The sequence below is a fragment of the Podarcis liolepis genome, assembly GCF_965112155.1.
Source record: "Podarcis liolepis genome assembly, chromosome: 2".
Lineage (NCBI taxonomy): Eukaryota > Metazoa > Chordata > Lepidosauria > Squamata > Lacertidae > Podarcis > Podarcis liolepis.
Window position 1 is genome coordinate 121,190,231 of NC_139555.1, and position 14,325 is coordinate 121,204,555.

At 49.6% G+C, this 14,325-nt stretch overlaps 1 protein-coding gene across 1 annotated transcript in view; it reads left to right on the forward strand.

Moving 5' to 3' along the window:
- The window catches only part of LOC310701706 (cholesterol 7-desaturase nvd-like), a 28,375-nt gene continuing 14,050 nt past the window's right edge, over window positions 1-14,325 (forward strand). The window contains exon 1 of the mRNA XM_083492993.1: window positions 1-330. Coding sequence (XP_083349119.1) covers window positions 33-330 — 298 coding nt within the window. The 5' untranslated portion in view covers window positions 1-32. The remainder of the gene's footprint in view (window positions 331-14,325) is intronic.

The following is a 14,325-nucleotide window of genomic DNA, read 5'->3' on the forward strand; positions in this document are numbered from 1 at the left end:
GGCGCGCAGCCGGGCGCGGCAGGTGGGGCGCGATGGCTCTGCGCGAGTGGCTTCTCTGGGCGCTGCCTTCCGCGGATCCCGGGGCTTGGATCGTGCTGCTCGGGGTGCTGCTGCTCTCGTGGCTGGCGCTGCGCCCTCTGCGGCTCTTGCGCGGCCCGGACGAGGTGGGCTACGCGGGCGAAGCCGGGTGCAGCCGCGCAGAGGCGGCCAGGCGAGCGCGCAGGAGCCGGCGGATCGGGCAGCTGCCGCCCGTCTACCCCAACGGCTGGTTCCGCCTGTTGGATTCGGCGCAGCTGGCCCGCGGAGAGGTGCGCAATGTGGCTGCGCTGGGTAAGTGGGGTTCCGGAGTATGGGCAGATTGCGGAGCGGGAGGAAGTGCGGGCAGCTTGGAAGTGGAGCCACGCCGAGCGCGCACCAGAATCAGCTGCGCGTAAAAGCGCGCACCGGAATCCTGCTGCCAAGCGCTCTTGGCAAGCCCTGCCAGGCGCCGGCCTCGGGATTCCACCCCCTGGAAAGGAATCCAGGGTGTCCCCACGAGGGTCGGTCGTAGCTTTGTCTCTGAAAGTTGGCTTGCTAGCTGCGGGGAACTCTTTCTGCCTTCCTTTCCGCGGAGAGGCTTTCCATGACGCGACAGTCTCTGCTGCGAGTCAGGAATGGCACCTATAAAATCCCAGAATGATTGACAGGGAAGGGAGCCCGGGGTCTTCTAGTCCAGCCCCCTGCAAGGCAGTAATCTCAGCTCAAGAATCTCTGGCAACCTCTGTTGAAGAAAAAAACAAAACACTCCAATTACACCCAGAAAAGACCGCAGTCAATAGAATCTTCTGAGGCACCTGCGAGAATATATACTACGGGAAGCACATTTTGCAAAATGCTTTTTATTCCTGCATTGCAGGGGGGTGGGCTAGACGACCCTCTGGGGTTGCTAGACGTGACTTTGGTGTGTGTGTGCGTATGTGGCAACTAGAATGCTCACAATCTTAAATTCTGCTCTCCGTCTGCAAAGGTGGGCAACCAAGATGGCCCAGGGTCTGGAAACCAAGCCTTGGGAGAGAGCTGGGTCTGTTTAACCTGCAAAAGAGGAGACTGAGTGGAGACAGGATAGCCATCTTCAAATATCTCAAGGGCTGTCCCATGGAATATGGCGCAATATTGTTTCCTCCTGCTCTGGAGGGTAGGACTCGAACCCATGGCTTCAAGTTACAAGGAAGAAGATTCCAATGAAACATCAGGAAGAGCTTTCTGATAGTAAGAGGTGTTCGGCAGTAGAACGGACTCCCTTGGGAAGTGGTGGACTCTCCTTCCTTGGAGGTTTTTAAGCAGAGGTTGGGTGGCCATCTGTCAGGGATGCTTTAGCATTCCTGCATTGCAGAGGGTTGGACTAGATGACCCTTGGTGTACCTTCCAATTTTATAGCTCCATGACTTTCCCTTTTCCTCCTCTTCGCTGTCAGCACTTTGCAGATGTGTTTGGCAGAAAAGACAAAATCAGTGGGTGCTGACAGGCAGCACTCAGAGGCCAACAATTTTTCTTTAAAAATGCACATCCCCATTCAGTTTTTGTCCTCTGAACTGCAGGTTTAGGTACTGAAACCATTTCAAACAATCCTGTCTACACAGGAAACTCGAATCTGGTCTCAGACTGTTTTAGGAAATTCTCATTGGCTCCCAGCCCAAAAGAGCTGCCCTGTTTGTTTTAAAGAGTTAGATTAGAGGGGGGAACTTAGAGGGCAGGAGGGTGATGGCAGCAGCTGGGAGGGGTGTCGCTGCCCCTACCCTTCCCTGCTAAGCTTTGCCCAAACCCCATCGCCAGTACTAGAAATTCCCCAGGTGGAAGGCATGTTTTGCGACCGGCGCAGGTCCGATTGCGACCATGTGGAGACCTTTGGATGCTCGGCTGGCGGCTGACATCTCCATCTTGCTGGGCCCTCCAGCTTTCTTAAGCAGTGAAGCAGAAGAGCTTTATTCACCTTTTTCTCCAAAGAGTACATGGTTAGTAATAGTAATTTATTATTTGTACCCCGCCCACCTGGCTGGGTTTCCCCAGCCACTCTGGGCGGCTTCCAACAAATATTAAAAAATACATTAAAATGTCACACATTAAAAACTTCCCTGAACTTCAGATGTCTTCTAAAAGTCTGGTAGTTGTTCTCTTTGACATCTGGTGGGAGGGGGTTCCACAGGGCGGGCGCCACTACCGAGAAGGCCCTCTGCCTGGTTCCCTGTAACTTGGCTTCTCACAGTGAGGGAACTGCCAGAGGGCCCTCAGTGCTGGACCTCAGTGTCCGGGCTGAACGATGGGGGTGGAGCTGCTCCTTCAGGTATACTAGACCGAGGCCTTTTAGGACTTTCAAGGTCAGCACCAACACTTTGAATTGTGCTCAGAAACGTGCTGGGAGCCAATGTAGGTCTTTCAAGGCCAGTGTTATGTGGTCTCGGTGGCCACTCCCAGTCACACTCCCCCTCAGTTAATCCCTACAACGACCCTGTGAGGTAGGTGAAGAGGCTTCGACTGACTCCAAGGTCACCCAGTGAGTTTCAGGACGGAGTGGAGGAATTTGAACCCCAATCTCACAGTTCCTCATCCAACACTCTAACCACTACACCCCACTGCCTTCCTAGAGTCCTTCTGCTACAGGGCAGCTCTATAAATTTAGTAGGTAAATAAATATAGGCAAAGCAAAGTGACCTGAAATATTCTCCTTGAAGCATGAATTTGTTTTATTCCAGATTGTTTTATTTGACATTTAAATGTGTTGTCAGCAGCTTGGAGATTTTTTTCTTTAAACTATAAAGCAGTATAGAAATGCAATGAATAACAATATTACTAATAATAAATGTCGCTGCAAAAAAAGGCACCTGGATATTCTCTTCTGGCGATCGCAACCTAGGTTTAAGGTGCCATTTAAGCTTATATATCTGAGTTTCCAGCAGTGGAAATGCATAATAATAAATAAATAAATAAATGAATGAATGAATGAATGAATGAATAAATAATTTCATTGGTAGGAAAAAATGCTGCCTAGGTACTCTGTTGTGGCGACTGCAATCTAGCTTTAAGGTGCCATTTGGCGATCTGAATTTCTAGCACTGCCCATCGCCGAACCACCACATTTTTTTACAATTTGCGTACGACAGTGTTCAAAACTCCCCTTGTCCTAGGTGCATTTTGCGACAGGGACTTTCATTAGCGTGGGCAGTCTATGAGCTCTGGGCGCAGTGCTGCGCCTAAGATTTCAGATTAAAACTGCAGAGTGGAAGGAAAGGGGGACCATTTTCTGCCTCCCCACTTCCAGCTACTCTCTGAAGATTAAGAGATCCTCTTAAAAAGATTAAGGGATGTGGGCAGGGGAAGGATTAGGCCATGTGACAAATGAACACAATATTTTAGCTGCAGTTCATTCATTTTCAGCTTTGTATTAAAATTATATTTCATTGACGCACCCATAACCTAGGTTTAAGGTGCCATTCAGCTCCTAGCTTTCACACCTCGGTTTCTAACGCTGGCGTACAGGGTAATTTGTCCTCTGACAAATTACTGTCTCCTGGCACCCACTACGAACTCCTTTCTCTGCCTGACTTAGAGCAGCCCACCCAGAAGCCGGGCAATTTTCTTTCCCCACTTCTTCTCTTCGTTGCTCCTTGTTTCAGAAACTCGCAATGCTGTTTGCCTACACAGAGCTCCGCGTCTTCTTCATCCCACTGGTGGCCTTGGAGATGCTGAGGAAACTCAAACCTTGCCAAGCCTCATTGTCAGAGCTTCTTTCGTCGACTCACCCACGATTGCCGGCAATACACCCTTTAATCAAACCAGGAACAAAGCGAGCCGTTTGCCTTTTGTAGCGAGTTACTTGGCGAGTTGTTTGCAATAACCGGGTTGCGGTGTTGCCAGAAGGCTTTATGGCCTCAATATCCATTTGGCCAGTCACAAAAGGGTGTGTGTTTTTGTGTGCCTACTGCAAAGCTGAGCAAGCCTTCAGAAAACAGCTATTTGACTTTCTGAAGACATCTGAAGGCAGCCCTGTACAGGGAAGGTTTTCATGGTCGATGTTTTATTGTGTTTTAAATATTTTGTTGGGTGCCGCCCAGAGTGGCTGGGGCAACCCCGTCAGACGGGAAGCATATAAATAAGATAATAATAGTTCAAATTCTTTTTTTGCAAACCATCAGCTCTTAGAAGTGGTAATTTTTTTACCTATTTACTGATCACATATTCTACCTCGGTAAGTCCTAAAAAACAGACCCAGTAAGGTCGGCCTGATATTGCAGTCAGAAGTAGACATTGTTAGAAACTGAGATACATAAGCTAATTGCCAAATTCCTGCATTGCAGGGGGTTGGGCTAGATGACCTTTGGGTCCCTTCCAACTCTATGGTAATTGCACCTTAAACCTGGCTTGTGATCCCCACCACAAAATGTGTAGACACCTCTCTCCGTTTTTTGCAGTGACATTTCTTAATCTTATCATTCAGTTCATTTCTATCCTGCTTTATGTTTTAAAGGAAAAATTTCCAGCACGTTCAAACATCCAATCGGACCATCAAGCTCATTGGAAAATATTTCAGAGCCTTCTTGAAGGGATATTTTGCTTTCCTCATCTTTATGGGCCGACTTAATTTAGGAAGGCAGTGAGGTGTAGTGGCTGGAGCATGGGTAGGCAAACTAAGGCCCAGGGGCCGGATCCGACCCAATCGCCTTCTAAATCCGGCCTGAGGACGGTCCGGGAATCAGCGTGTTTTTACATGAGTAGAATGTGTCCTTTTATTTTAAATGCACCTCTGGGTTATTTGTGGGGCATAGGAATTCATTCATTATTTTTTTTCCAAAATATAGTCTGGCCCCCCAGATGGTCTGAGGGGCAGTGGACCGGCCCGCTGCTGAAAAAGTTTGCTGACCCCTGGGCTAGAGGGTCGGACCAGAACCTGGGAGATCCGGGCTGAAGTCCCCACTCAGTCATGAAACTGACAGGGTGATGTTGGAGTGGGTCGCTGCCTTTTAGCCCGCCCCACAGGGCTGTTGTAGGGCTCAACTAAGCAAGGAAGTGAACCATGTACCCTTGGAGAATAAAGGTGGGATATAAATGTCATAAACAAGCTCTTTTGCTTATCTGCTTAAGAAAGCTGGAGGGAGCAGCCAGGTAAGATGTCAGTCGCTAACCTGGCACCCAGAAATCTCCACATGGGGATGTGTACCTTAGGGAATCTCACCTCAGCAAGGAAGATCAAGTTTCCCTCTACACCAGCTCTCGGTTGGATGTGTGCAAAAGCTTCTCATACAATCAAAAGGATAAGGACCATGGAATAAGTCCAACCCCCTGCAAAGCACGAATCTTTTGCCTAAGTCTGGACTCAAACCCACGACCCTGGCATTCAGAGCCTCGTGTTCTACTGATGGAGCTATCTCGGTGTCCCACTTTCATCCAGGCCTTTTCAAGCAAAGATGAGTTTGGCGGGTCTCTGGCGCTCTCCGTATTGTATTCTGTGTAATTGCAGAATTGGAAGGGACTTCGAGGGTTCTCTAGTCTAACCCCCTTCGAGGCAGGAATGTGCCGCTGTCCTTTACAGGGATCGAACCTGCAACCTTGGCAGACTCTTTTTTTGCTGCCTTCTTCACGGAGCGGCCAGCTCCTGGCTTCCTCACCCCAGCGGAGGCATTCCTAAAGGATTCAAAGCGAACCTTTCTCCAGTTCCCCAGCCAGTGCAGCAGAGCCGGAAAAACGAGTTGTGGAAGTGTGCGGCATGTCAAAGGCAAGACCTCGCCACGCTGCCTTGTTCGGCTTTGCAATCAAAGAATTGTTGATCTGGAAGGGGACCCAGGGTCATCTAGTCCAGCCCACTTGAGGCAGGACTTTTTTGCCCAATGAGGGGCTCGAACCCATGACTGAGAAGAGCCCATCGCAATAAGGAAGAAAGCGTGGGCATTTAGGGGCTGCGACGGAAAGCAGATTCAAATTAGCTTCATTAAGGTGTTACCCAGAAATGTTGACTTGCCTCCAAATTGATGTTCTAGTTGTGCGCTGGCCTGGGGACATGGTGTGCTGCCCCACCAACGGGGTAAACCAGGGTGACATGCCGACACCCCAGCAGCCAACCTTGTCTGATGACGGACTCCAGGCGGATGCCAAGGTTTTGTTCTCGTTTTACGCCACTCCCAGACTCAGCAATCGACACTTGAACTGGGAGCTAATGTGAAAGAAAGGGTGAGAGTTTATCTAAGGCCGCAGGTGGAACGTGGGTTAAAGCACAGAGCCTAGGACTTGCCAATCAGGTCGGCGGTTCGAATCCCCGCGATGGGGTGAACTCCCGTTGTTCGGTCCCTGCTCCTGCCAACCTAGCAGTTCGAAAGCACGTCAAAGTGCAAGTAGATAAATAGGTACCGCTCCGGCGGGAAGGTAAATGGCATTTCCGTGCACTGCTCTGGTTTGCCAGAAGCGGCTTAGTCATGCTGGCCACATGACCCGGAAGCTGTTTGCCGGCTCCCTCGGCCAGTAAAGCGAGATGAGCGCCGCAACCCCAGGGTCGGCCACGACTGGTCCTGATGGTCAGGAGTCCCTTTACCCTTTACCTTTAAGGCCGCAGGTTCGATCCCTGTAAAGGATAGCTACATCTTCCTGCATTCTAGGGGGTGGGCTGGATGACCCTCAGATCCCTTCCAAGCCTGCTGTTTTCATAGAACCCTAGAATGGTCAAGATGGAAGGGACCTCTCCGGTCATCTAGTCTAACCCCTGTGACACAGGACTCCCCTCCCCGGTGGGTCTCGAACCCACAACCCGGAGATTAAAAGTCTCCACCCAAACGTCCAAGCGAATCCAAGCTTCCGGGCAGGAGGTTTCCATTGCTTGGTGCAGGCTTCAGAAGGCAACATCCAGCCTGCAAGGCCCACAGCAAAGAGGCTTCATCCTTGCATTTCTGACCCACGTGGGTTTGAGTCCCTTGTTGGGCTGAAGATTCCTGCATTGGGCTAGACCAGGCATCGGCAAACTCTGGACCGCCAGATGTTTTGGAACTACAATTCCCATCATCCCTAGCTAACAAGGCCAATGGTCAGGGATGATAGGAACTGTAGTCTCAAAACATCTGGAGGGCTAGATGACCCGCAGGGTCCCTTCCAACTCGACAGCTCTAGGACTCTCGAAAAGCAGCCGCCTTTTGCATCAAGCAGTTCTGCTTTGGACTGAGTGAGATGTTTTAAAAAAAGAAAGAAAACGGGGCGATCTGTCCTGGAAGAACCCTGGGGAAAAGGTCTCTGGGGTGACCCCGGCCTTGTTGCTGCTTGCGAAGGGGACACCACCACAGGCGGGACTTTGGACCACCTCAAAACATCAGTCCGCCACTGGCCAGACTGAGTTTCCGGCTGCCCCACCCCAGCGGAGGCATTCTCAACGGCTTTTGCTTGACCCTTCCTCCAGTTCCTCACTCCGTGCGGCAGAGCCAGAAAAGCAGGTTGGCAAAGTGAGCAGCGTGCCAAAGGCAGACCGCCTCCCCCTCCGCCCTGCTCAGCCTTGGAACCGTCAAGTTGGAAGGGACCCCCAGGGTCATCTAGACCAACCCCTGGCAAGACAGGTATCTTCTGCCCAACGCGGGGCTCGAACCCACAACCCTGAGATTCAGCGACTCCTGCTCTTCCGACTGAACTATTTCATAGAATTCTATAATTATCAAGTTGGGAGCGACCTCCAGAGTCATCTAGTCTAACCCCCTGCAAGGCAAGAATCTTCTGCCCCATATGGGACCCGATTATCCTTTCTTCTGTCTTTCCCAGGAACATATTCACGTCCGGAGAGCTTCCTAACCGGATCATTTCTGAGAGAATTTAAGTGCTCCTCGGCAGAGCGGCCAACTTACCATCTTCCTCCGCAGTGGCGTAGCGTGGGGGGTGCAGGGGGGGCTGGCCGCACCGGGTGCAACATCTGGGGGTTAGGGTTAGGGGGCGCAAATCCATGGGTTAGGGGGCGCAAATTACTTGCCTTGCCCCGGGTGCAGACAACCCATGCTACGCCACTGTTCCTCCGCCTTGGCAGTTTCAGCGCTGCCTACTCTCAAAACTTTGGGATTGTCTGAAAAGACACCACCAAAAATGAATCAATTTGAGTCGGACTACTCCAGTGGGGTCAGTTAGACCCAGGTTGTTTTTTTAAGCAATGTGGGTTTGAGTCCCACATTGGGCAAAAGATTCCTGGCTTGCACGGGGTTGGACTAGATGACCCTCAGGATCCCCTCCAACTCGAAAATTCTGGGATTCTGTGAGCAAGATGTGGCACGAGGTCTGCGCAGCAGGAAAAGAGGCTTTCCCTGGGTGCTGATAAGCCCTTCTGGCTCCTTTGCTTGCCCCCCATGGATGAGGCCGGGCCGAGGGCAGTGGCTTCAGGTGGAAAAACGTCTCCCGGTTGACCTTGAGAAATGCGTTTCCTGCAGTCCAGTTTAGCAGGCCCTTCTGCTCCCAGCCAGATCTTCACACTGCTTGTAAATCAGCACAAGCTCAAAGTGTCCCTATTCCCCAGGGACATCCCTGATTTAGAGAAGCCATCCCGGTTTCTAATTTGACCCCGGAATGTTCCGCTTTTTCTTCGGACGTCCCTATTTTCACTGGAAAAATGTTGGGGGGTACGGAGTTATCCAACTCCCAAATCGTTTGAAGGTACAGCCGTACCTTGGCTTTCAAACAGCTTAATTCTTGAACGTTTTAGTTCCCGAATGCCGCAAACCCGGAAGTGACTGTTCTGGTTTGCAAACTATTTTTGGAAGCCAAACGTCCGACAGGGCTTCCATGGCTTCCGATTGGCCTGCAGGAGCTTCTTGCAGCCAATCAGAAGCTGTGCTTTGGTTTCTGAACGTTTTGGAAGTTGAACGGACTTTCGGAACAGATTCCGTTCGACTTCCAAGGTACGACTGTATGGGGAAGTTTTTAAAATGCTTAATGTTTTATTATGTCTTTATATATGTTGGAAGCTGCCCAGAGTGTCCGGGGCAACCCAGTAAGATATGTGGTGTATTAATACGTAGTAAAATTATCATTAGGGACTAGGACGTCCCGATTTTCATTGGAGAAATGTTGGAGGGTATGAGATATATAACAGCGGTTTTCAACCAGTATGCCATGGCACCCTGGGGTGCCTTGAAGGATGGCAAGGGGTGCTGTGGGCAACCCTAGCCTCTGTCCCTCTTTCCTTCCCTCCCTCCTCTGATGCCCCCTCGCTTCTCGGCCTCCCAAAGGCTTGCACAACTGTATGTTGCAGCAGCCCTGGCTACAAGCTCTGCAGGCGAATGGTGCCTCTGGGGCTGGCCAGGGGGTGCTGGCTACCAGGAGCTGAGGCGGCCTCAGAGTAAGCAAGCAAGCGGGTGAGGGAGCCCCGCCAGCCAATCTGCCAGCCCCCGCTCTTGGGAATGGACAGACAAGTGGGAGGCCGGGCAGGCAGGATCTGTGCTGCCCTTCCTTGTGCCTGCTGTGTACAACACCTGCCTGGCAGCTGAGGGCCCAGTGCTGAAGGAGAGCCGTTGTGCCATGCAGGCCTGGCAATGCCTGCTGCTGCCACCCAAGGTGCCGGCCTCACGTTCTTCTTTGGCCAGTCTCCGTTGGGCCATTAAGGCTGGGGGCACCCTCTTTCCAGACTCCTGTGGGGCAGTGTGAGGAGGCACCTCTCTCTGGGGCAGGGGGGCAGCTCAGAGACCAAGGGCGGCAGCAGTGGCTGCCCAGAGGACGCGCAAGGAAAGGGGAGAGGAGGGGAGGCTGAGGGAACGCTCCACAATGGAGGGTGTTCGAAAAGGGGTGAGGGGCTGCCGGCTCTGCAAGCAAGGGGTGGCATAACTGGGCTCCTGAGCCCCACAGGGGTGCCGCAGAAAGAATGTAGTTGGTCAAGGGAGCTGTGGACTCAAAAATAATTTCGGAGACACCGTTGAGGCCAAAGAAGAAGAAGGAGGACTCAGAAAGGCTGAAAATCTCTGGCATGTAATCATTGAGTTGGAAAGGACCCTGAGGGATGCCAACTTGAATAAAATATTGGGGGGCGCAGGACCACATCATTGATCACATGACGCAGTGCACACACATAATATAATAATAATAATCATTTATTATTTATACCCCGACCATCTGGCTGGGTTTCCCCAGCCACTCTGGGCAGCTTCCAACAGAACACTAAAATGCAATAACATATTAAACATTAAAAGCTTCCCTAAACAGGGCTGCCTTCAGATGTCTTCTAAAAGTTTGGTAGTTGTTTATCTCTTTGACATCTGGTGGGAGGGCGTTCCACAGGGTGGGTGCCACCACCAAGAAGGCCCTCTGCCTGGTTCCCTGTAACCTCACTTCTTGAAGTGAGGGAACCGCCAGAAGGCCCTCGGCGCTGGACCTCAGTGTCCGGGCTGGACGATCGGGGTGGAGACGGTCCTTCAGGTATACTGGGCCGAGGCCGTTTAGGGCTTTAAAGGTCAGCACCAAAAAGCATCAGCCAGGCTTTCCAAAGATGGATGTTTGTTCTGTTTCAGTGGTAAACAGCGGGTTTTCCAAGAGAAAGTGGAAACATACACAAACACTGTTTGAATGGCAATGCTTATCAACTTGGGGGGGGCAGCCCCCTAAAATATCTGATTGTGGGGGCCAAAGCATAGTTGGCTCCTATGTTGAGGGTCAGCTAGTCTAAGCCCCTGCTACGCAGGAAGAGGCAGCTGCCCAATTCGGGGATCAAAGCTGCAACTTTGGTGTTCTCAGCAACCACACTCTAACCAAGTGAGCTCTCCAGCATTGTAGAAGCCCAGGGGGTCATCTAGTCCCAAACCTGCAATGCACAACAGATGGCGCTCTGGGGAAGTTTTACTAATTTTACAATTAAATTTACAATATCAGATGATTATTATTATTATTTAAAGCTGAATTCTGCAGCTCGTATCCAAAGTCATTTCTGAGCTCTGGAGAAGCTATGCATCTCTGCACAACTGTGGGCTCCCCAGAGTCATCGGGCCGGCTACTCTTGCTGTTTTTGAGCCGTTTGATTGGATTTTTATGCCGTATGAAGCATAGCAGTAACAGACTGTTAGAACTGTGGAGTTAGAAGGGACCTAAGGGATCTGCAGGGATGCAGGTGGCGCTGTGGGTTAAACCACAGAGCCTAGGACTTGCCAGTCAGAAGGTCGGCAGTTTGAGTCCCCGTGACGGGGTGAGCTCCCGTTGCTCGGTCCCTGCTTCTGCCCACCTAGCAGTTCGAAAGCACGTCAAAGTAGATAAATAGGTACCACTCTGGCAGGAAGGTAAATGGAGTTTCCATGCACTGCTCTGGTTCGCCAGAAGCGGCTTAGTCATGCTGGCCACATGACCCGGAAGCTGTACGCCGGCTCCCTCGGCCAGTAAAGCGAGATGAGCGCCGCAACCCCAGAGTCGGTCACGACTGGACCTAATGGTCAGGGGTCCCTTGACCTTTACCTTTAAGGGTCATCTAGCCCACCCCCTCAAATGCAGGAATCTTTTGCCTTGAATCCACGACCCTGAGATTAAGAGCCTTATGCTCAGCTGGTGAGAGTGTGTTTCTGATAACGCCAAGGTTGCAGGTTTGATCCCCGTATGGGACAGCTGCATATTCCCACACTGCAGGGTTTGGGTTCCTTCCAACCATTCCATGAGTCTATATCTAGCCATGGAGCATAGCAGACTTTGCTTTTCGTTCTCCGCTGTGTGAACAGGATGGGCTCCGTTTGGCCCCACCCGGACTCACTCCTCCTCTCAGAGCTGGATAAAACTTGCAGACGTCGGTTCGAGTCCTACCCTCCAGAGCAGGAGAAAACAAGCTGCGTTTTGCTCTAGGGAATATTCTCCAACCGTGAAGCTGCGTCTTATCATACGCCGGGTGTCACACAAGCAAAGTGGACGCGAGATTTTTCCACGCCTCGTTTTTGCAACAGCCTCTCTTTTGTTTAAATCGGGCATTTGCCCAAATTACGGCTTTAGGCTGAAATCCTGTTTTCTTCATTCCGGGACTCTTCTCCTTAAGTCACCCCTTTCAAACAGCTTTCCTTTCCCACCATAGAGCTGCAAGGGACCTCAAGGGTCATCTAGTCCAACCCCCTGCAATTCAGGAAACTCAATTAAGCATCCATGACAGCTGGCCATCCGACCTCTGCTTAGAAACCTCCAAGGAAGTGGCAGATGAAGGTGATGGACTATATGGAATTGGCAGAAATGACTGGCAGAATTCGTGACCAGGGAGAAGAGTCGGTGGAAGAAGATTGGAAGAAATTTAAAGACTACTTGCAGAAATACTGTAAAATTAAGGAATGTTAAAATGATGTTGGATGGAAAATAAGTGGTATTGGTAAAAAGTTTTTTAAGAGCATGCAAGTATGGATTGTTAACACTTAAAAATATATATTTACAATAGGTGATGACACAGAGTTATGAAAAATGACAGAGGGTAAGGATTTGCTGAAAGGACTTTTTAAATGGGAATACAAAAGGGGAGGTGTGAAGAGGTCAAAGAATCAATGAGATAAAGGATGATTGAAGGATGGAGTAAATTTTAAACTTTCTATGTTTTTCTTTTTTATATATCTAACTATTGTTATTTCCTCTTGTTTATATAATTTTTTTTCTATGTGTGTTCTTTCTCTTTCATTCTCTTTTTTATCCTTTTTAAATTGTTAGTTATGATTTGTGTGAATTGTACTGTATAATTCTATGTTTGTTTTTAAAATCTTAATAAATATTACTTAAAAAAAAAAAGAAACCTCCAAGGAAGGAGAGAGGTCACCCTGCTCTTCCTGGCAGAAAACTCTTCCTGATGTTAAGCCAGAATCTCCTTCCTTTCAACTTGAATCAATTTGTTTGGGTCCTACCCTCCGGAGCAGGAGAAAACAAGCTTGTTCCATCTTCCATGTGACAGCCCTTGAGATATTTGAAGATGCCAATCTTATCTCCTCTTTTTGAGGATAAACTTACCCAGCTCCCCCCTAAGGCTTGGTTTCCAGGCCCTCGATCATCTTGGTCGCCCTCCTCTGCACATCTTCCAGCTGGTCAACGTCCTCCTTAAATTGTGGTGCCCAGAATTGGACACAGTATTCCAGCTTTGGTCTGACGAAGGCAGAATAGAGTGGGATTATGACTTCCCTGGATCTGGACACTAGACTTCTGTGGATGCAGCCTAGAAAAGCGTTAGTTTGTTGTTGTTGTTGTTTTGCTGCCGCATCACACTGTTGACTCATGATAAGCTTGTGGTCCATTGATGCTCCTAGACCCCTTTCACATGAGCCACCAAAACAGAGGACAGAGCTGAGTGCAACTTCAGCAACAAAGAGTGAACATGAATATGAAATTTATTATGGTCAGAGACCAGCTTGAGAAACACAAATGGTACTACAATCCCAGTAGGAAAACAGACATTTAAAACAATATACAACAACGGATTTTAAGTTTAAAAGTGTGATAGGCATATAAACACATAAAAACTTTAAAATAGACTACCTTAGAGAAATGACCCAAAGTCGCCTGTGGATCTGGGTTTGGGAATTTTCTTAACTAGATTGAATTGGGGGGTGGTCTGCGCCTACAGATCTGTGCGCAGAATCTGGCGACAATCCGGGTCGCCTTGTGGCCTTTGCCTAACAGGAGAAGATCGAATTTTTGCTTTACCAGGAGATCAGCAAGCCTCACCAGCAGGGGGTCAATGGTTTCTCTATGTGCCTCATCATAAAAGGGACATCTAAAAAATATGTGTTCAGGGCAAATGGACAGGCGCAAATTCTCTGGTCATATGGGACTTCTTAAAAGGATCCTTCCAAGACCTGCAAGGGCAGAGCCGAGCTTCTGGCAAGCGTGAAAGCCCTTCTTGCATTTTTGGACACAAGAAAAAAGAGATATGCTGCTGGTGCAGCTATATATCTCTCGATTTCTACAATTTTGTAGATGGGGCACCTTAAGCATCCCTGTCGTCTCTTGGTGTCTATAATTCTTTGCCTAGCCATTGCTTTTGACGAAGAGTGAAGAAATCATTCTCACTTCTTGGGGGCTTTTTAGCAGAGGTTGAAACCTGGGAACACGACAACCCAATTTTCCTATTAAATTGGTAAAAAATCTCATTTTTACCCCCTCCCCAACTTTGCCCAACTTTTGTGTCTGAATTTTCACTTTATGAAATACAGTGGTGCCTTGCAAGACGCAAAGAATCCGTTCTGTGATTCTCTTCGTCTAGCGGTTTTTTCGTCTTGCGAAGCAAGCCCATTGACGGATTAGCGCTATTAGCGGCTTTTAGCGGCTTATCAGCCTATCGGATCAGCTGATAAGCGGCTTAGCGGCTTAGAAAAGGGGGGGGAGGGAAAAACCCGCAGGAACTTGCAAGACATT